Source organism: Eretmochelys imbricata, chromosome 8 (genome assembly GCF_965152235.1).
Source record: "Eretmochelys imbricata isolate rEreImb1 chromosome 8, rEreImb1.hap1, whole genome shotgun sequence".
In the NCBI taxonomy this organism is placed as follows: domain Eukaryota; kingdom Metazoa; phylum Chordata; order Testudines; family Cheloniidae; genus Eretmochelys; species Eretmochelys imbricata.
The window spans coordinates 9,592,727-9,614,218 of record NC_135579.1 but is presented as its reverse complement, the minus strand read 5'-3'; the positions used below and the strand labels follow the sequence as shown (position 1 = coordinate 9,614,218).

Below are 21,492 nucleotides of genomic sequence, written 5' to 3'. Positions count from 1 at the left end.
AGCCATCATGCTAATGAGGGGCTATAAAACCCTAATGTCTATATTTAAAAAAACGTTGCTCTTGGATACACACAACACTTCCAATTAAATAAACGGGCACAGTGCACACTTATCAAAAGGCAAAAATGGCCAGAAGATCTCCACTGCGCTGAACATCAGGCACAAAAACAAGAGTTCATCTATGTAAAAGGAAGTGATTTCAACATATTTAAAAAGAAAAAAAAATATCAAGATTCCCCTCCAGGTTCTTAGTATCTGTACTTCAGATACTGGAAGGGAATGTTTACTGTAAAAAGAGTACAAATTAATTAGTTACCCTTCAGTAACTCTTGTCCTTCAAGATGTTGTAGTCAATGCAGATCCCACTGTAAGTACACAGGCACCCCATACGAGCGAGACCAGATTATTTTTGCTAGCAGTGTCCATCAGGGCCATGAACAAACCCTGAGCCTCCTCGTACTCCTATAAAGGCATAAAAGGGGGGTGGGCTCTGAAACCTCCTCAGTTCTCTCGCAATTCCTGTGAAGCTGAGGACTCTGAAAAGCAGAAATGGATGGCAGATCTTGGAATCCACACTGACTACAAAATCTTAAAGACCACAGTTACTGTAGGGAAGTGACCATACTTTCTTCATCAAGTATGTGTCACTGTGGATCTCACTGTACGATATAGGCAAGCAGTAACCTTATGGGGATGGTGGGTATGAGGAGTATCGATGGTGTTAATCAAATAAAGATTGATGCACTCCCCTTCCAAACTTGGTGTCTCCCTGGCTGACATTTCAAGTGCATAACATTTAACAAAATTCAGAGCGTTACTCCACGTAGCTTCCTTACAAATCTCTGGAACTGGCACATTTCTAAAGCAGGCCGATGGGGCTGCTTGTGCCCTGATGGAGTTCAGCTTCACATTCAAAGAGAGAAGTTCACAAGACAATTAGGAAGAGGGGGAAGTGCACTTTGTGATGTACTGGAAAGTTTGAGAAGACTGCTGAGCCTTTTGATACAGCTGATACGGCCACAAAGAGATGGGTAGAAAGCTGGAAGGCCTTGGTTCTGTCTAGATAGTAGAGCTGAGCTCTGGAGAAGAAGTCCAGGGTGTGAAGTTCTTTTCTTCTTGGGAAGACAACTAGTAAGGTGATTGAGTCGAGTGAAATTCTGAGACTACTTTGGGAATGAACTTGGGGTGTGGTCTCATCACACTTTGTCCCTGTGAAATGGAGTGTCAGGCAGTTTAGCCATAACAGCTTAGATCCTGCTGATTCTTCATGCTGACGTATGACAACCAAGGAAACCACCTTGATGGTAAGGTAGTACATTGAACATTCCAATAGAGGTTCGAAGTCAGGTTCCATGAGCCACAAGTGGACCACACTAAGGTCTCAGGTGAGAGTTGGTCTCTAACCAAGGAATAGGCATGGAGAAGGTCCTTGATGAGCCATGAGAAAATGGAATGCAACTGAACTGGCGCATGGTGCACTCATTACTGTTAGATAGACAGAGTGTCTTGACTGTTTCAGAAGCAGCACATAGTCCAGGATCCTGGGGTTCAGAGCTTTGCCTGGATTCACCTTGGTTTGAGTCACCCATATGGAAAACCTTTTCTGTTTCACAGAGTAGGTTCTTCTTTCCTGCTCTGCATCAGAATTTCCTGTACTTGTCTGGAGTACCTGTCAGTGATACTATTTCAAGCAGTATCCGGGCCATCAGGCGCAGGGACTGTGAGTCTAGGTGCATTATCTGACCCTAGTTCTGAGACACTATGTCCAGGCAAATGGGAAGTTGGTTGGATATCTAGAATAGATCTGATAGCCAAAATTGTCTCAGCCAGCATGATGCTATCATGATAACAGTAGCCCTGCCTCATCTGATCTGGGTATTATCCTGGGGAAACAGAGGAATCTGGGGGAACACAATGGAGCCAGTATTCTTGAGGCAGATTGTCCTATAGTACCTATGAAGCAATGAGGCCACTTCTGTTTGTAAAAGGCTCTCATGAGAATAGTCCCTGAAGAGGCACGGGGAAAACCGTGGGAAGAGTAAGGAGAGGAACTGGATGGTACAGTGGTCAGTGATGATATCCAGCACCCATTTGTTGGTGACAATATCTGACAATGCCTGGTGAAATGAGGCAAGATAGCTTCCGAAAGAAGTACTGCTCATTTGACTGGTCATGGTACAGCTCTTGAACAAATCATTAAATTTGCTGCCATATGGATGGATGATGTGCATGTGGCCTGAGTTGAGGAGAGTTGACAGGCTCTACCATATCTCAGCTGCTTCTTAGACTGCTAATCTGTCTATGTTATGACTTCATCCACTGTCTCTGCTAATGTTCTTGTTGTGGTATGATTTGTGGTATACCAGAAATTTATAGTTTCCTAAGGACCATTTATGGGGAAAGCAACATTGGTTGGTCCGTGAACGGTTTGTCAATTTATGAGATTTCTTGGAGATGACTGAGGTCTGTGATCTAAACCAGGAGCTCTTGGAATACTTTAAAATCACCCCATGGATATTTGGGCTGGGCTGACTGTCAGCTGATGAGGAGGATAAATCATTAAAGGGTACAGACAGGAGCTGCTGTGCTTGTAACCCTGGACACTGTTCTTCCTGGCAGTCAAGCAACAGTGGCCAAGCCAGTGATGCCATTGGGGAGACCTCTCTCTGAGTGGCTCTTTGATGCTTGGGACAGTAGGTGCTGGTTGTGGTCACACCTCTGGTGCAAGGGTTGGCAGGGTGCTTTTGATACGAATCACAGTGCCAGTGTAGTCTGCTCCATCTCACTTGCTGTTGAATGAAGCCTCGGGGGTATGTCTGGGTCTCTCTGTATGAGATGATGTAGAGCTCTTCCTTGAGCTCCTCCCCTGTTCTAAGAGTTCCCTTTCACAGCCTTGCTTTGAGGTCTGGGGCATTGCCTTTGATGTTAAGCTTCTGGATGCATCCAACACCATGAATGACATCAATGTGTATGTCAGAGCCAACTCTTTGTTCAGTGCCAATTTCTCTGCCAAAGTCTTAGGCATCAACTGCCTACGTCAGGGGTGGGGAACTTTTCTTCTAACCAAAGGGCCATTGATCCACAGGAAAAAAAAAAAAAAAATCAGTTGCGGGCCACACACAGCCCTGGGGAGGGGCGGTTCCTGGCCAATGGGAGTTGTAGAACTGGCGCTGAAGGCAGTGCATGGAGTTTCCCTGATCACTCCTGTTCCTAGGGGCCGCAGGGACATGCTGGTCGCTTCTGGGAGCTGTGCAGAGCTGACCAGACTTTTAATGGCCTGGCAACCCTAGCTTCCTCCTGCAGCAGGGCAAGCCAGCGCTTGCAGTTCCAGCCTCACGGGGTGGGGAGGGCATCAAGGCTTGGGGCTTCCAGCTGCAGCACGGAGACTTGCCTCGCACCAGATGAAATGAAGCAGTGGGCTGCATCCGGCCTGTGGGCCACAGGTTCCCCACTCCAGCCTACTTGATGGTCCATTGGACTGTGCTGGCTTAACCAGTACAGGGACCTGGAACCTGGGTCTTCAAGGTCCAACATGACTCTTTTACGGGTTTAAGAATTGGAGCTTCAGCCTTGTCTCTCTAGACTTCTTTTCAGGTCTGGGTGGAGAATGAAAAGCAGACTAAGTACCTGCTGGGTAGGTACCTGCTATGTCAAGTCTTCGAGCGGAATTCAGTTCATCGCAGGATGTGCAAGGCTTAAAGCCCATGGATTTTGAGTCCACCATCTTGAATCCTTGTACCAGAGAAGTGGGGGTGTCAGGTGAGCAGAATTCAATCCAAGTGGAGTTTATTCAGTCCAAGATTTTAAAATGAAGAAACCAAAGGCTGTTCTGAAGATTCTTCAGATGAGCTGAACATTTTTGACAAGATAGCGGATGCTAGAGTACCAGCAGGTAAGACATTTCCAAGTTCCATCTCACTAGCACAGGTAGCAAGAGGTAACTGGAGGAGCAACACAGAGATCCCACCTTTTATGCCCTCATGCAAGAGCACAAGGAGGCTCAAAGTGCACGTGTGGTCCCAGTGGACACTGCGAGTGGAAAGAATCTGGTTTCATGCACATGAAGCACATATGCACCTACAGCAGAACCCACACTGACATACTTGAAGAAAAAAGCTTGCACTGAAATTCAATTTTTAAAATTGTGGACACATCTCTATTGATCTTCAGTTAAACAAAAATCCTAATTTTACAACATATAGCTTTTGAACTTAATTTAAGACCTTCATCTTGCAAAGAATAGACACCCATGCATTATGTTTATGAATAAATTATGCATATGTGCAAGTCTTTCCAGGTCTGGGGTCCTAACTGGCAATATTCCATTAAGATATTGCAAATATTCTGGTCTCTAGAAAGTCCTATTTCATGGTATGGACCTCACCAGCATGAAAGAGAGCCTTCTGATGGTATCAGTAAAAAATTACTTTTTAGCAGTCTAGCTAAGATTTCTGGTATTAAAAGTGATTTTTTGATATTTTATTAATTTAAATAACTAGATTTACAAAACTCAGCCTGCATTTTACCAACAAAATCAAAATGTTAAAACAGTCAATATCAGAAAAAACACTCCCTAGCTACTTTAAACCATAAATTATTTTGAATAAAAAAGGCTACCAGTGGGAAGGGGAATTAATCTGTTTATAAAAGATAGAAGACAAGAAGTTCATGTTTTCCTTCTGGCTAATTTTAAAATCTAATTTCACGTTTTAGTTTTTACTTCAGTGGACAGCACTTCACTAAACTCTTTAAAGAGATTTAGTATTAAAACTTAACGAAAGAATCTGGAGAATTGGTATGTTCAAAAAATTTATTTATCCAAAAATAACACAAAAAAAAGGAAAATACTGATATTGCTACAATGGCATAAAGAGAGAAAATTAAGGGACATCATTTCGTAAGACATCAAAAATAAATTCAGTTCCTTAGGTGATTTAAGAGAAAAGTAATTGAACAGCAGCAGTTTTGTGCGAGAGCAGGACATTTAGATGAAGAATACATTTAGATATTTGATTACATTAGTAGCAGCAGTTATTTACACTACAGTAGTGCTGAGGAATTCCAATCAATGGCCAGAGTCCCATTATGCTAAGACCTATGGGAACATGTAGGAAAAAGAGAGTCTTTGTCCAGACATTTTATAATCTAGATTTATATGGGAACAGGTGGAGGAATCCCAGAGTGAAGAGGGATGGACAAACTAAAGTTAGCATATTTTTGCATAATAAACAGTACTGTTTACCACCTATCCAACCATTTTCAGATGGTAGTACTATTGCTTCAGAAGCGTTTATCATTTGTACAGCCTGGACAAGTTATGTTCTGCATAGTACAGTCAGCTGTTTTGGTTTTTATCAGTGCATCTCTTTTAACAACATTGTTTGATCTCATAAGAATACAAAGGAAAGGGGGAACCTATGCTCCACTGGAAACAAAACAGCTGGTAAGGTTTAGGATTATGAGTTTGGAAATTTCAGGCCATACACCAGACCATCCTTGATCCATGGCTTTGCATGTGTGTAACTAGAGATTTAATATGCAGCTCATAAACCAACACAGGGTGAAGCAACAAATTCTTTAAAACCTTTTCCGTAGTGTTATGCTTCTGGTCAAATTTACACAGTGTTGGTTTTGTGTGATTAATTCAAGTGTAACATACAAAAACCAAATTTTTAGTCTATTGCCAGCTGATGTCTGCAATTTATTTTATTTTTGAAAATTCATTTTTATAGTTACTTTCAAAAATTCCAAAGCCTGCAGATACTTTAAGTGCTGTAATGTTTTTGAGCAAAATAGTACTAAGAATAAAACAATACTTAGGAACTTTTTTATATTATATATATGCTATCAGAGCATCCCAAAGCACTGTCCAAACACTTATTAAAGTGTGGCCTTTTCCCCTCCAGGATGAGAAAACTGCCAATCTCAGTTTGCTTAAAGGAAGGCATTAATTTTATTTTATGTTAAGCTCTGGACCCTTTAGGGACCCCAACTGACTTTCCCTTTTCTTCCTCTTCACAGGTAGAATTCTCTCCCTCTGCACAGATAAGTTCATACATCAGCAAAGATAGAACCAGCTGCCACCACAGCAGCAGCACCTGGGGCAAGAGACTGACTGAAAAGAAACAGAGCTGCTTCAAAGAGACTGGGGAGGAGTGTTGGGGAGAAAAGGAAGGAACACATATCCCCACCACAAAAGTCTGTGGGAAGCGTGGAGGAGGGTTGGGGTGAAAATTAGGAGTGTGGGGATGATGCTGGGGTACAAGAACTCAACAGGCCAGTTATAAACCCCCACTTTCCCCACAAAACCATACCAAAGGCCTGCCAGACACAGCTGCAGTGTTTCAACCTCTGCTCAACTCCTACTGCTATCTAACACTTAGGACTGATGTTACTGTAACTGACCGAGTGGGCTCCCTGGCAGGACCCTCCCCAAACAAACAAAAAACAAACTAACACCACTCTCTCCACAGCCTTCCTCCTAAGCCTCCTAGTGCTGTTTTTTGAGAAGGTGCATCTTCTTCAGGAAGCCTTTGCTAACCCAGGTGCTACTCCAGCTCGCCCTATCCCTGTTGATGCACAAACCCATATGAGCAAGAGATAGGGCTGCTATCTGTGAAAATGAAAAAAAAAAAAAAAAAAGAAATGGTGAGTCAAGGGCCCCTTAAGATGCAAACAAATTAAATGTGATCAGACCTACACACATATACTTTAAAAAGAGACTGAGTTTGGCAGAAGAGGCAAGTGATTTTACCCAAGGTAATACAGCAAAGCGAAGCAGTGTCACATCAATAAGTAGGACCCAGGTCTGCAGTCCAACTCTTGTGCTCTAATCACAAGATCACACTGCTCTAATATATAGAAAGCATACCCTCTGCTCCTCTTACCTGATCATTTTCTTCTTCCTCATATACAGAATCAGGCTGTATAACTGCACTGTCTAAATCAGTGCAAGCCAATGTTTCAAAGCAGTCTCTAGTATTCTCACTGCTATTAATACCATTATCTTTAGTAACATCATCCCTAAAAGAGACAGAAACAAGCAGCTCAGAAGAGCTTACAATAGCCTATGTCATGGCTTCACATGTTCAAAAGAGTTATTGAAAGTTATTTTTATGTAAAAATCCTGACATCTTAAATAATTTTGCAGATTATTTGCAACAAAACTATCCTGAAACACAAAACTACTGGCACTACCCGGAGAGTTATGTAACTTGTCAAAGGGTAATACATTTGGAGCTATTTTAATAAAACTATTTAGAACAAGGAAAAACAACATTTGTTGGAATAGTATTTATTTCATGGGTATATATGTATTTTATAATCGGTTGACATTCTAATGAGCATTTAGTAGTACACACGCTGGCATAGATGTTTCTTCTATAGGAAGAATCTTACACAAGAATTTTGACCATACAGCCAACCAGTTATCCATTGATTGATTTAAGTTTAAACCAATCATTTTAGGTAGGATAACAAAAGTAGTATCCTTCCAGTTATTAATGGTGAGATCTGTAGTACTAATCAAGGTACTGGCAAGCATTTTTTACTTTAAGCACTGAGGCCAGACGTACATTCACTACCCGCTACAATGTGTCCTAATGAATAATGGCAAAACTGAAGGCCAAGAAGACAAAGGGTTTGTATACACAGTGGATTAATTCACACCAGAACGGTGTAAATTCTGGTGCGCACTAACATGTTGTGCACTAACTGGCCTGCGTGGACCCTGCCGGTGTGCACTGAAATATTCTTAGTGCATATTAATATAGTACTGCTTGAAATGGAAACATTAACACGCACTAGGGAAACTGTCATATGGACCAGTGGGTGTACTAGTCTGCACCAGGGGGTGTAAATACCAGTGTGCACTAGCATGTTGCGCATTGTGTATACAAGCCCTAAATTGCTGACATTCACTTCCTAGATATCAGATTTTGGTTTAAGATATAAGAATTGGATTAAACTAAATAAACCATAGATTAAAAAAATATCACTAGGTGAAACCTTTTACTAAGTTGGTATTTGAGACTTTCATGTTTCACCATTTAGAAGATTAGCTGTTTCTTCCATTTCCAGCAAATTTGTCACGCCTTGTAAAAACGAGGCATGGGGTTTTGAGGTTTTAAAAAAAAGTCTCTCAAACAGAACAAGGATCAAAATTGATCTGAGAGAATTGGGATGATTAACTGTTCATTCAACAGCATTATTAAAGCAACTGTTAATTACCTTAGGACTACACCCATTAAGTTTGCCATTCACAAAAATGGAGGGGTTGGTTGTAGACCCAATCTGGTAGATGCAAGTCCTCTAAAAAAAGCTCAAAAAAATTCTTCTCATCTTCCTTCCATTTACTAGAACTGTGTGCAAAGTATGTTACATATTCAGATATACGCTTCTAATAAATTGTGGAGAATTAATAAAGAATTGTGAAACACTCCAGAATTTTTGAACAGAGACAATTGGTTACCCCACATATACTGCATATCTAGAGGCAGAGTTCATGTGATAAACTGCAGAACTATGTGATAAAAATATATCATGAACCTTTGGCTCCTTCACCTTCTCTCTTTCTACCCCTCTGCCTCCAGGGGCTTATTCCAACACAGCAACCTGCTGAGCAGCTTCCAACAGCCTCCCTATATCAGATGTCCAACAAGATGGGTTGAAAGTTTAACAAGTAACTATTCTCTTAGTTTTTAAATTAAGCTTTGTGCCAGTATTCTAAGTTTTCAATAATATGTTCTCTGAATGATACACTTTTACTTTGCATGTTTTCTCTGTGTTTTGGCCTTGTACGTAGTATAAATAATCCATTGGCTGCAGTGTTTAAAGGGCTCATGATGCCTCTAGAAGGAATGTTATCATATGGTGTCTATTAATCCTCAGTGACTAGGATGAATACAAGGGTTGAAATGCAGCACCAGTGCCAAAAACATCTATCGGTTTCAAGTTTAAGATAAACAAGGGAGCCTGCACCCCTGTGATGCAAGCCTGGCCATCCACTAAAGCGCTCACGATGTATCAAAGGGGAGAAGCTTGTGGACAGAAGGACTTTCAGACAATTACACAGTTTTACTTATAAACTAATCTATGGAACTTTTAGCTTATAAAACTAAAATTCTGTTATAATCATTTGTCTTTGGAAAATATAAATTATTTATAATTGTCCTCTGAAGGTTGTATAACAGAGTACTGAGACAGATATTGCAACCACATGCAGTATCTTTGTTTTAAGATCCATTGTTTTAAATTAATGGTTAATGTATGGCTGTGTTCCACCCCACAGAGGAGGGCTACCATAGCTCCTCCAGGAATCAGAAACAGTGGGTGGTGAAGGCAAATCAGCCAGGCTGTAAAACCCCACAGAGGTTTACATATACACACTGAAACTAGATTCTTCAGAGAGTAGCAGACAAAGAAAGGATTTTTGAACGAATAGCTTGAGTTTAAACTGACTCAAGGCCTTCCTTCTCATCCAGCAAATGAATAGGACCTTCTGTCCAACGGGGGGGCCCCAATGTATGCATAAGAGTTGGAAGGACTTGACTTACTCAGCCCCGTAAGACTGATGGGTGACATCTGGTAAGCTTTTTAGCATGTGTGTAGGTTATTTTGTTGTTTTAAAGTAAAAAGCATTACAGAGAAAAATATATTAAGAATAAATGTGCTTACTTAGAAGGAGCTGTGTGGTAACTTATAACTGCAGGCAACAGACACGTCATAGACTTCAGAGAGAAAGGAAAGTGGAGGCCCTGGCCCATTTAAGCAGTCTGTCTTGGTGGGGATATTGCAGTGCAATTCAGGGTGCTGTGCAGTCTGAAAACCCAGGCCAGGCGGGAGCGAAACATGGTGACAGCTAGGAGCCAGGAGCCTAAAATGGGTGCCCTTGGTGTACCACACAGTGGGAATACTAGCACAGTTACCCTGAAACTATGAAAATTATTATCTCCAGTCCCATGTATCTCTGTGGGTTGTGATTTTTTAAAATGAGAAATTTTTTTTAATAGTAATTTGGGCAAAAAATAATTTTAGCTTGTGTGTGCGCGTGTGAGAGTTTAAAGCAATTTACTGCTCATGTGAGGTTCTAGATTAAAAGTGTGGGCAGAAGTGCAAGCTTCCACACACTGCCTTGCTCATCACCTCACCTGGAATCAGAAGAGACTTCTGCCAAGAATGACCAAAGCTAGGCGTGACAGAGCAATTTAGGCTTTATGCCCACTCAATCATTAGAACAAAAAAAAAAAATCTACAGCTGAGGATCATAATGTCAATTATGATTTGTCATAGCTACATGTAGCACCTAAAAAAAAAAAAAAAAAAAAATCTAGAAATACATAACTGCCTCCCCATTGACTTGTGCGCATCGTACCCTTGAATGCCTCTCACTTAAGTACAAAACTTGCAAGGAAAAATCTATTAAAATACTTACATTTAGAGCAAAGAACAGCAACGAATGGAATTTGAGTTCGTTTAAGGCAAATTCAAGTTTATAAACATACAAAACTTCTATTGTGACTTTTTAGCAAGTCTGAATTCAAATATATGTCCCTAAGCAACGCATTATAGAGATAAAAATTCTTACTGGTTGTTAGATCCTTCCTCATCTCTATTAATATTTTTTGCTTCATTGTTACAGACCAGTCGGTGTTGCTGTAAATTCTTAAGATCATCATCTATGCTGCTCTGCAGATCGAAAAGGTGCTGCTCCACAGCTGCTCTAATTGTTCTTTCTAAAATGCTAACAAATAAAAGTCAGAGAATTAATGTTAAAGACGTATTTTTACTTTTCTTGGCATCAGTGGATTTGTGTGGGCAGAAAACTAGAAAAATCAGACCCTTAGGAGACATGTAAATCTAGGCTCCCCAATACATCAAGACAAGACTAGACAAAAGACTAGCAAATCTCTCAAATACGACCACAGCAGTAACTGGAGTTAATTGCTTACTTAATAGGATTTTAGTTACGTACAAAATGATAGGCAAGAAATTTATATAATTTATTATATTTACAGCATGGTAAGATTCATAGATATTAAGGTCAGAAGGGACCATTATGATCATCTAGTCTGACCTCCTGCATAATTCAGGCCACCGAATCTCACCCACCCACTCCTGCAATAAACCTCTCACCTATGTCTGAGCTATTGAAGTCTCAAATCATGGTTTAAAGACTTCAAGGTGCAGAGAATCCTCCAGCAAGTGACCTGTGCCCCATACTGCAGAGGAAGGCAAAAACCACCCAGGGCCTCTTCCAGTCTGCCCTGGAGGAAAATTCCTTCCCGACCCCAAATATGGCGATCAGCTGAACCCTGAGCATGTGGGCAAGATTCACCAGCCAGACACCCAGGAAAGAATTCTCTGTAGTAACTCAGATCCCATCCCATCTAACATTCCAATAGGCCTCAAACAGACAAGGACCTCAGAGGGCCAGACACTGTATAAACACAGGTTATGAAAATCCCAGCCAGAAGGGCTTATGTTAAAAAAAGACAAGACATAACAGGTGAATGGGACAAATAGGGTGGAGAGGTGGGAGAGTAACAAAACAGGGTATTTTAATACAGACTAGCTGTGGCAGTAAGTCTTTGCCAACTAGCAGAAAAGATGCAAACTTCTAAAGAAGGGCCCCTAGCGGGAGTCACAACATTTTTTTCTAGACTCCTTCACACCCATCTCTTCTGGAACACTTTGTGTTTACTTTTCACCTGCAATTACATTTGCAACCCAGTTGAACTTGGGCTCACGCTACCAATTAGAAGAAACTGTAAAACTGCTGGCGTGAAAGCAAGTACCTAAAGACAATTTTGGAGTTACACCAGAGTTTATCAAGTACCTACCCAAAGAAAGCGGGGAAAAAATGCGAACAGGATATTTAGGAGCATAGGTATTACCATACCATGAAAACCTATGGTTCCGTGTCCAGTTGAGAACAGCATCCATAAATACAATGTGCTTTTTTTTTTTCACTTGTGAATGCTGAATTACTTTTCATAAAGCATATATTCAGCACTAAAAGTTTGGAGTATAAACTATTGTGGTCACGTGTATTTGACTTATCTGTTTTGAAAGCAGGCATGCTAACTATGGCACAGACTGGTAAAAGCAAAATACTGGGATACACAGATTTTATATATTAGTTATACTTACTCTGCAGAGGCTGGTAAGATGCTTATGGGAGAGAGATGAGCACTGTAATAAAGAAGAAGAAATTGGTTATCTTCACAAAGATTTTCAACACTACACAAATATTCTGGAAGACAAAAGGGAGCTTTGAAGATACTAAAAAATTGCATCAGCTCAAAGAAATACACATATACATGCAGTAAACACATTGGCCAGCAACAGTATTGCTATGTGCCATGGTCCCAGCTTCAAGGGAAACAGGGAAAAGCTGGATCAATATTTGGATCGAAGAGGTCTTAAACTATATATTGCAGAAAGTTGTGGCAGCAGCAATTCTGCAGTTATAAGTAATTGAAGAACCCATACCCCAAACACTTCGGGGCGCAGTGAGCTGCCGTACGGGCAGTCTTTCACATGAGAGGTACTAATCACTTACTCTTGAAATATTGTGTGATGCTTTACATAATATAGATGTTAACCCCACAGCAAATTCCAAAACATTCTGCCTACCTTGCTTCCCTCTAGAGTTCCAGTTCACTAAGAAAAGGAGTACTTGTGGCACCTTAGAGACTAACCAATTTATTTGAGCATAAGCTTTCGTGAGCTACAGCTCACTTCATCGGATGCATACTGTGGAAACTGCAGAAGACATTATATACACAGAGACCATGAAACAATAATGTCTTCTGCAGTTTCCACAGTATGCATCCGATGAAGTGAGCTGTAGCTCACGAAAGCTTATGCTCAAATAAATTGGTTAGTCTCTAAGGTGCCACAAGTACTCCTTTTCTTTTTGCGAATACAGACTAACACGGCTGTTACTCTGAAAGTTCACTAAGGTTTTTTGAGGCTTATTATTAAGCACTTTGCATTTTGGTGCTTTTCATTCATAGATTTCAAAGTATTACTGTGAGCATTGTTGAATTCAGTAGTATACTAAATTTCTGAGCCAGGTACACCCCACTCAACCAAACACAAACATTTTTTCCTTTGCAAATTCTAATTACAAAGCTTCAATTTTGCATACTATCACAAATAAAATGATTGTTCCAAAACAATTTTTCAGACTTGCATAAATATGCTTGCAGTGAATTGAAACAAAACTAAGTTCTACTTTAAATGACAATGACAATCACCGCCTTATTACGCCTTTCTCATGGTCAGTGATAAGGATATTATACATACACAAACAAGACTAGAGAGAGATGCCAATTTTATTTAAACTAAAAGAGGATGGGGAAAAGGAGAGGGCACTTATCCCAAGCTTTAGGCACTCCACACACTATACATAAAAACAAATTCCAGTAGCTACTTCACCATATAAGAAAAATGAACCAGCAATCAGAAAAGATTGGTGATCTGATTCCAGATACAACCAAGATGTACAGTGCAAACCCTAATGTATTCGTGGAAACATTAGTACACTACCGCTCCTTGCAATTATATTAAGAAGATTCAACTGAAATCCCACCAACATTGGTCAGCATTATGCGGCACCAGTGTCCACTCTTAGCTCAGACTATCTCCCTATTGACTTTACCATAGGATGAATACATCTGGGAGTGCCCAGCTCAAACTTGTTGATACTGGCTAATCATAAGGTAAGTATTATACTAGCTAGCTGCTTAATACCTACTGTCACACAGGTTAGTAAGTAGCTTGGACTAACTATCCAAACAAGTAAAGATTTCCTGTACTTCCTTCCCCCAACAAGATGTGGTGGAAAACAGGATTACATGCAGGAAAGGACTCTCTACCTAAGATTGTCAGACAGAAGGAGGGGGGGGGAAAAAAAAACATTTTTTTTAAAACAAAGATGGTTTTGACCTTATTGCTAGCTAAGATTGATATGACTTGTATATTGTCTGTGTGTAAATACAATACTTCAATAATTTAGCTAGCACTGTACAAGAATGGGAATTTAAACAAGGCTGGTGCATGGGTTAGCTTTTAAATTTTTATTAAAGGGTAGTCAATTTTGCAGGCAGTTTAGTGTGTGATATTTTTAGTGAAAGGAAAAAAAAATCCATTCCCAGTGTGCTTAGACAATTCTGGTGGTTCTGAGGTACCATTTTAGACAGATACTCCCATTAAGCTCAAGAAAATTAAAACACATCTGCTTTACAGTCTTGATGCCGCATCCACTGATTTCAAAGATGCAGAAACAAGCAATATATACCCAAGCCTTCCAACATTAAATTTCTTCCCAAAGCTTTTGGGTGAAAGAGGCTAGTTTTGAATTTATTTTTTAGGTGCACAGTTAAATTTCATTAACATGCAGGGGAACAATAATTCAACTCAACCCTAACACCCATTCAAAGTGTTTTGAATTTTTCGATCAGCAAATTTTATTTTGACAATATTTAAGTAGAAACATTTGGAAAACAAAGCAAAATTGATATACAGTTGGGGAAGGAACAGGAGAACAAAATTGGGAGAAATTAAGACCCGTGACAAAAATTAGGTAGGAGAGGAAGATAAGCAACGATTTCAGGGGTGAGAATGATAATAAATAAAAACACAAATATATTTTACTTGACAATCACTACAGAGTTTTTGTAAAAGCTATTTTACAAGAACAAATTAGTAAACAGCTCTTTTAACAGATATTGATACATTTTATATTATATACTATCCTTCATCTTGAAATGTTTTACAAATAATAAACAAATCAGTTCACCATTAAAATATAGTCACCTCTAGGATGGTGGGTAGAAGCTAAGGAGACAATGGGAGCATAGCACACTGCAAAACACTAGTGGGAGGAGGGAAGCAAGGAAAATTTTAGTCAAGGGCTCTAGCGCAAGTACCATCTTATGAAACTGTGATGACTAGGGGATCTTTAATGTGCACACAGAGCTTCTTATAGATTTTTGTCTGTTCATCTTCAAATTACAGAAGGCTGTGTCAATATTTTTGGGATTCAAACTAGTGGTTCCAAAGAGTCCAAATTATTTCAGACATGATGCTGAGACCACCAAACCCTTCAGCTCCAAAGGGCAACCTTCACGACCTCCAGGACAGGCCACTTTATATCATTTAGTAGTGCTCTTAATACACATCCAGGATGCACTGGTGTTACTCAGCAAAAGATGTGCATAAATCAGCACTATTCCAAAGCCTGAAGAATCCTCTTATTTGAAAAGGAATCTCTTATGGCTCCAACTCTAATCAGTTTAGCAAGTTAGCACTTTTTGAAAAGTGTATCAATATTAGTTCAAAACATATCACACTTCAGAACCTGCTACCACAGTCAAAGAATTATTTCGTGTTGTAAATGACATGATGGCTTGTGCACAAAGTCTTAGTGCAGAATGACACAGCAAGAAACCAAAAGTAAACATATCTTTAGTTTTGAGAGTGCTACCATATTTTGGCAACTAACGAACACCTAATAATTGATACCGTTCCTCTGTTCCTGTCCACAAACAGCCATGTTAAAAAGAGAAATGACATACAAAAATGCAATTATATAACTAGAAAATAAATTCAGATTTTTCTTAATGCTTTTTACTGATTGCATTTTTATAGTTCATTATATTCTTACACAACATTGTTTCATACTGTTTTACAAACCTCCCCTGGAGTAAATATTTAGTCTTTATATAGCATTTCTAACTTAAAGGAGTCTGTTATTTCGCATCATTCTAAACTAGCATTTTTAATTCATTTACCTGTGCAGCAGAACTTTGCAGGCCATTCTGATTATTTTTGCTATTCCAAACGAGCACTTCATGTAAAAATACTTCATTTGAAAAACAATAAAGTATGATGTTGGCTGTTGACTATGCATACTGCTTGTTCGATTTCTGTGGCTGCTTGTCAGACGGTACTTCTGGAGTGCTGCACTAAACCCTGCAGTCTAAATAGAAATAGACTGCAACATGAGGTCACTACTGACAATAAGCTGCCCAATCAACACACTTTAAAGCTTTCCTAGTGTATACTTCACACTACTTATTCTGGGCGTGAAACATGGGCTCTTGTTGTATGTTACTTAAGTAACAAATCTTGACCTAAATATTATAATCCATTTTCTAGATTTTTTTTAATTTGGTCAGAAACAGTGTAAGTAGCAAAGCAAGACAGTGTATTTATTCAATATGCCCTATTCCTCATCAGCCAAGGGCAATATTAAATTGCTTTATTAAAAGTGTCTAACGTAATAAATACCACGCAGTTTATAGGTAAAAGAAGAGTAACTTCTTTTTGAATTTTATGCAAAGAGGAGAGATGTTCTAGAATTTACTATCTGTCATGCATCTCTCTTTGACAACCCCACGGAATTTTACAGCAGTAAAAACAGAATGAACCTAGAACTTTTAGGAATGAACTGCAAATTTACTAGATGAGGAGTTTCGTGATTATCTCAGTACGGTCTCTCTAAAGTTAGTTTGTAAAAGTGAGTTAGCAAACAACATATGAAAGGCAGCACTGCAGAGTAGATGAATTGAAGTGCCAGGGTGATAGGCTTCTGATGATGCATTAGAAAGAGTACAGAAAGAGGCTTCTAAATATGTAGTGTCACCTAATGTACAAGTGTTCCTCTGATTGACTAATAACCCATATTACCCAAGGATTATTTGGATGTTTAATCTAGGTACCATTTTCAAACAGTCACTAAATCAGGCTGTATTAGTGATGGCTGTCCATGTTTTCAAATAACACACACACAGAAAGACCAGAAATAGCATTAAAGCCTCACATTCAAAAGAAAATAATCAAAAAGGAGTAAGAGGAGGAAAACAGTGCACAGCATCAATTTAATTATAGCACGTTATATTCAAGATTATTAAAATGAATTTCCAATTAATGGAGTCTAACGTAGGTGTCACATTACTCTATATCAAGATAGCTAAACCTTAATCTGATGAACATACCACCTCAGCCTCCCTTTCCCTCTCAAGGAGTTTTTGCAGATAGGCTATGAGGCATAATGTTCAGCTGTGATCGTCAGTCTTTGATATTTGGTTCCCAAAAAGCTAACAAAAACTCTCATTCAGAAGTTTATCATGTTTTAAGGTAAGTTTTTTTCCTCTTAAAAAACCTGATACAACAGTGAAGAAAAAAAACTCAAAATAACTAAGACAAATACTAACGGTTTAAAAACCACACACTTTATACATGTTTTAGATCCTCAAAAGAGGAAGACGTCTGGGTATATCAATGTTTACGTAGCTACAACACAAGAGTACTAAGCACCAAGGAGGAAGAAAGGGACTGGAGAGTGATACATTAATTACTTGCACTTTTGATGATGAAGTAGCCACTAGCTGGTTTAGTGTATTTATTATAAGCAGAGCTGGTAGCACTGCCTATTAATTGTTATCTGACATTTGCCATTACAAGACCCAATTTTCAGTTGCTTATAAAACTTTGCCAAACTTTAATCATTTAAGCTAAAATTTTCCATTCCAGGTGTCTGCTACAGGCTGAATTATTTGGGAAATTTTCAGGCAAAATTTTCACCTCTTTCCAAGAATGAGGCTAGGAAAAAATATGTTTTTGCCCATGTTAAAGAATTCTGGCGACCTTTTCTTTGGTAAGACAAATCAAAACCAATCTCTTGTGCCCCCGATCTGGAGCAGGGACAGGAAATTTGGTAGGGGGTAGCCTATGTATCAGGGATGTGCCTTTTGCTATTTCCATGAAAGTCTACCCTAATTTGGGCACCTCAGAAGTATTTGAAAAATCACAGTTCATACATGCACAGTAGAGATATGCTAGAGCTTAACAGCTAAAATCACCCAAGATTCTGTTTACACAGGACATAGTTCAGCCTGAGGCTGAGAATTTCCCTGCAATTGCAACTCTGGGCTGCTGCAGACTATTAGGTTCTTGGTCCTGGCATCTGAACTGACAGCAGGAGTTCATCTCTCCTGTGTTCTCAGTGACACCATCCAGTATGGAAGAGGAAATTGCCTGACTCAAATCCAGAAGGGACAGGAACTGGACCTGCAAAGGAGGATGGATGGGACTAGAAGTTGGGGTGGCTGGGAGCTGGATGAGAGGGAGAACACTAGGCACTGATAGGTGGAATGGGGGGAACAGGGACTGGCTGGAGAAGGAAACTGGGAGAGAGAACCAGTAGAGCAGGGGGGAACAGGGGAGAGAAGACAGAGCTGACAAGGAGCTGAGTGCAAGGGGAGAACTGGGACTGAATGGCAAAGAGACAGACAAGGAGCTTGGAAAGGAGGTAGGAGACACTGAGATTGAATGGGGATCCGAGGGTAAGAAAGAGCAACAGATTGGGACTGGGAGCCAATGGGGACAGAGAATGTATGTGAGGGGCATGACTGGAGGCCAGGGTTGTAAAGAAAGACTGGTTGTGGAATCAGGAGGGGGATGAGACTAGGACTGGCTGGGCAAAAAGACTAGACTGAAAAGCCTGAAAAGTAAAGACTGCGACTTACTAGGTGAGGAGACTGGGACTATGCTGAGGGGCCAAGGGGGACAGTCATGCTGTTGTCAGCGAATATCTGTGAAACCCGTTGCCAATCTGTTGCTTCCACCTCTAGTGCTAGTCCACAAAGAGGAAGACAACGTACTACTGCTATGAGTTACCTACGGAAGAGCTCCACGTAAACTCAAAAGCTTGGCTCTCTCACCCACAGAAGTTGGTCCAATAAAAGATATCTCACCCACCTTGTCTCTAATATCCTGGGAACAACACAGCTACAACAACACTGCCTATATCAGTTACTCTGTTCACTCAAGTGGTAGAGGTCTGTGGGGTGGATCTGAAAAGTTCCAGCCCTGCTGATGACCTATGCGGGGGTCAACATGATAGAATGTCTGTTTCCAATTTGTGTGGGTAATTTCCTAGGGTTTTTTTTTTTATTTTTAATTTTTTAAAGAAATGTTAAACATTAAAACTTGCTAAGTCAAGTTCTCAGAAGTTAGGAAATGGCAGAAGTAAGGTTACCAATGCAGCCTGGGTTTGGCCCCTTGTATGTCTGCAGTCTTACATGACCGCACACTATTTCCCCACAAGGAATAGTGGGATAAAACTGCTGCAAAATTGTATACCCCACACTGCATGAAAAGAAACATGGTGACTCACAGGGTAGTCTCTTAAAAACCCTCTTCAGTTCAACACGCAATGAAAGAATTGGAGCAAGTATTTTTTTTTTAATCCCTGTACAATCTTTTTGATATAACATGAATGAGCTAGTATCTTGCGCAACACAAGACACCTAGACACTTCAGAATGCATTTGCTTGAAATGACAGAAAGGTCTATATTCAGGAATGGTATTATCAGAGCTATGTCCTCCTTACTAAAATGTTCAAATTGCCTCTTCACACAGACAATCCATTTCTTCGGTCCAGTTAGACTGACAGTTTAATAACCTCTCCAGTTTTACTAGAAACTGTACATTTTTAAATGTAAACTATGAAAAATTAGTTTTAAGAGTCTGGTTATTTAATTGCTATAAAAATAAGCGTTTAGAGGATGCTTCAAAAAGGAAAATTTATATAAAACAATCCACATTTTATCCAATATTAAGGATTTTATTTTTAGCACACAAAAAAAGACTAATTAGCAATATTAATTAATTTTTAAAACAATCCTAAAACTTAAGAGTCAGATGGAATTTGGGAGCTAACACAGAATAGCCTAAAGACAAATATCTTATTACACTACCTTCATATTTATAAACTCCAAAGACATATGAATATCTTATGAATAATACTACAATCACTTTAAACCTCTATTGGAACAAAGGATATTTTTGAAGAAATTAAAAGTTGCTTACAGTACCTGTCTAGTCAATGGTTTTGGGATTTTTGGGGGTGGGGGTGCTTGGGTTTTTTTTTTTTTTTAAGCAAGTTAAGCTACTACAATGTGATGGATAAGAAATATTAACAGCACAACAAATGTCATTTAAATTACAAAACAACACAAATGAGTTTCTTTTTAATTTGGCTGTTTTACCATCTTTATTAAAACCACTGATTTTAGCACAAGCATTCTTTCTATGAATTACTACAGCAAGTATGTCAATGTAGTTAAAGTGACACATCAACCTGAAGCCTTGCCAGTTTCAAAAGGTCAGTTAAAAGGTCAGTTTCTGGCACGAACCCTGTACCTAAATCTCCCCCTTCACTGTTCTTTTGGTTTTTCCTTTTTCAGCATGCTCTTCTCTCCCCTGCTACCATGTGAAATACCCCAATGGAAAACTGAGCATACAGAGGAAGTTGTAAAGCCAACTACACACACAGTGCTATCAAATGCATAAAGTAAAACTGAAAAAGCACAGAAAAATCCTAGACATTACCTGTGACAACTGTAAGTAAATTTTCTGATAGAAGGGTGATTTTCTTTTTTCCTTCCAGCAATAATTTTTTTAAAGGTAGACTTAAAAAAAATTAATTTGAATTTTACAAAATAGACCTGTAATTGTTGGCAATCATTACACATGTAACTCCTAGAGGTGGGAGCAGCATCCACCTCTGAAGTCTGTAACAGGGGCTAAGTACCTATTATTTTTTGCAATGTTAACATGCATTTTTTAGAGAAACTTTAAGTGCTGTACAAATACTAATGAATAAAGCCTCAACATATTTCCCTACTTCACGAGGGTGTTTTCCCCTTTTACACTTGAGCAAACTGTGCTATCGATTAAGTGACTTGCCCAAAGGAGATACAGCAATTTTCTATAATGGACAGGGCCCAGGTCCATTAACACAACCCCACACTTTAACTATTAAGACCACCACCTCTTTCTCTCCTAATAATAAAATGAGTATATAGAAGTTCAAAGGAGTTCCCCTTCAACAAACACTACTCAATTTTCTTTTTGTAGATATACTAAAAATATGGAACCATAATATAACACTACATATCATGCAGTATATGCATTCATAACATACCATCTTGGCATAAGAATGTATTTTAATTACACACAAAAAACCCACATTAAAAGAGATTGTTAAGGTTGCAAAGTCAAGCACTCAAGTTTAGAAAAGCCAGAATTAAGGTTGCCTTAGTTTGGTTTGCCCTTAGTTTGGAACCCTTGATTGTATGCATTATGGCACAGTCTTTAATTACATGATAATATACTATTCGACAGGACTCCCACCTCATTCAGTGTGCAGGAGGGACTTTTTCTCAGGAGGAATAGGTGATGTGCAATAAAGGAGGATCCTACCAACAACATGGCTCTGTTGTTGAAGTTGGAAGGTATGTAGTGAATGAAGCAGGGAACTGCAGGAAGAGAAAGAATAGTTTCATGGTAAGGCAGTTGAATGCTGCCCTGGAGAATGAGATTCTCTCTCTGCCACACAGTTCCTATGTGAGGAAAATCACTAAACCAAATTTTCCACAGGTGGCCACCAACTGCGTGTTGCTCATATTCTGTGT

At 39.4% G+C, this 21,492-nt stretch overlaps 1 protein-coding gene across 2 annotated transcripts in view; it reads right to left on the bottom strand.

Moving 5' to 3' along the window:
* The window catches only part of FAM13B (family with sequence similarity 13 member B), a 77,868-nt gene that overhangs the window by 25,651 nt on the left and 30,725 nt on the right, over window positions 1-21,492 (bottom strand). For both annotated transcript variants that reach the window (XM_077823720.1, XM_077823721.1), the window contains exons 8-10: window positions 12,151-12,192; window positions 10,586-10,741; window positions 6,888-7,023 (exon numbers count right to left, since the gene is read on the bottom strand). In XM_077823720.1, the coding sequence (XP_077679846.1) occupies window positions 6,888-7,023; window positions 10,586-10,741; window positions 12,151-12,192 (334 nt within the window). The remainder of the gene's footprint in view (window positions 1-6,887; window positions 7,024-10,585; window positions 10,742-12,150; window positions 12,193-21,492) is intronic.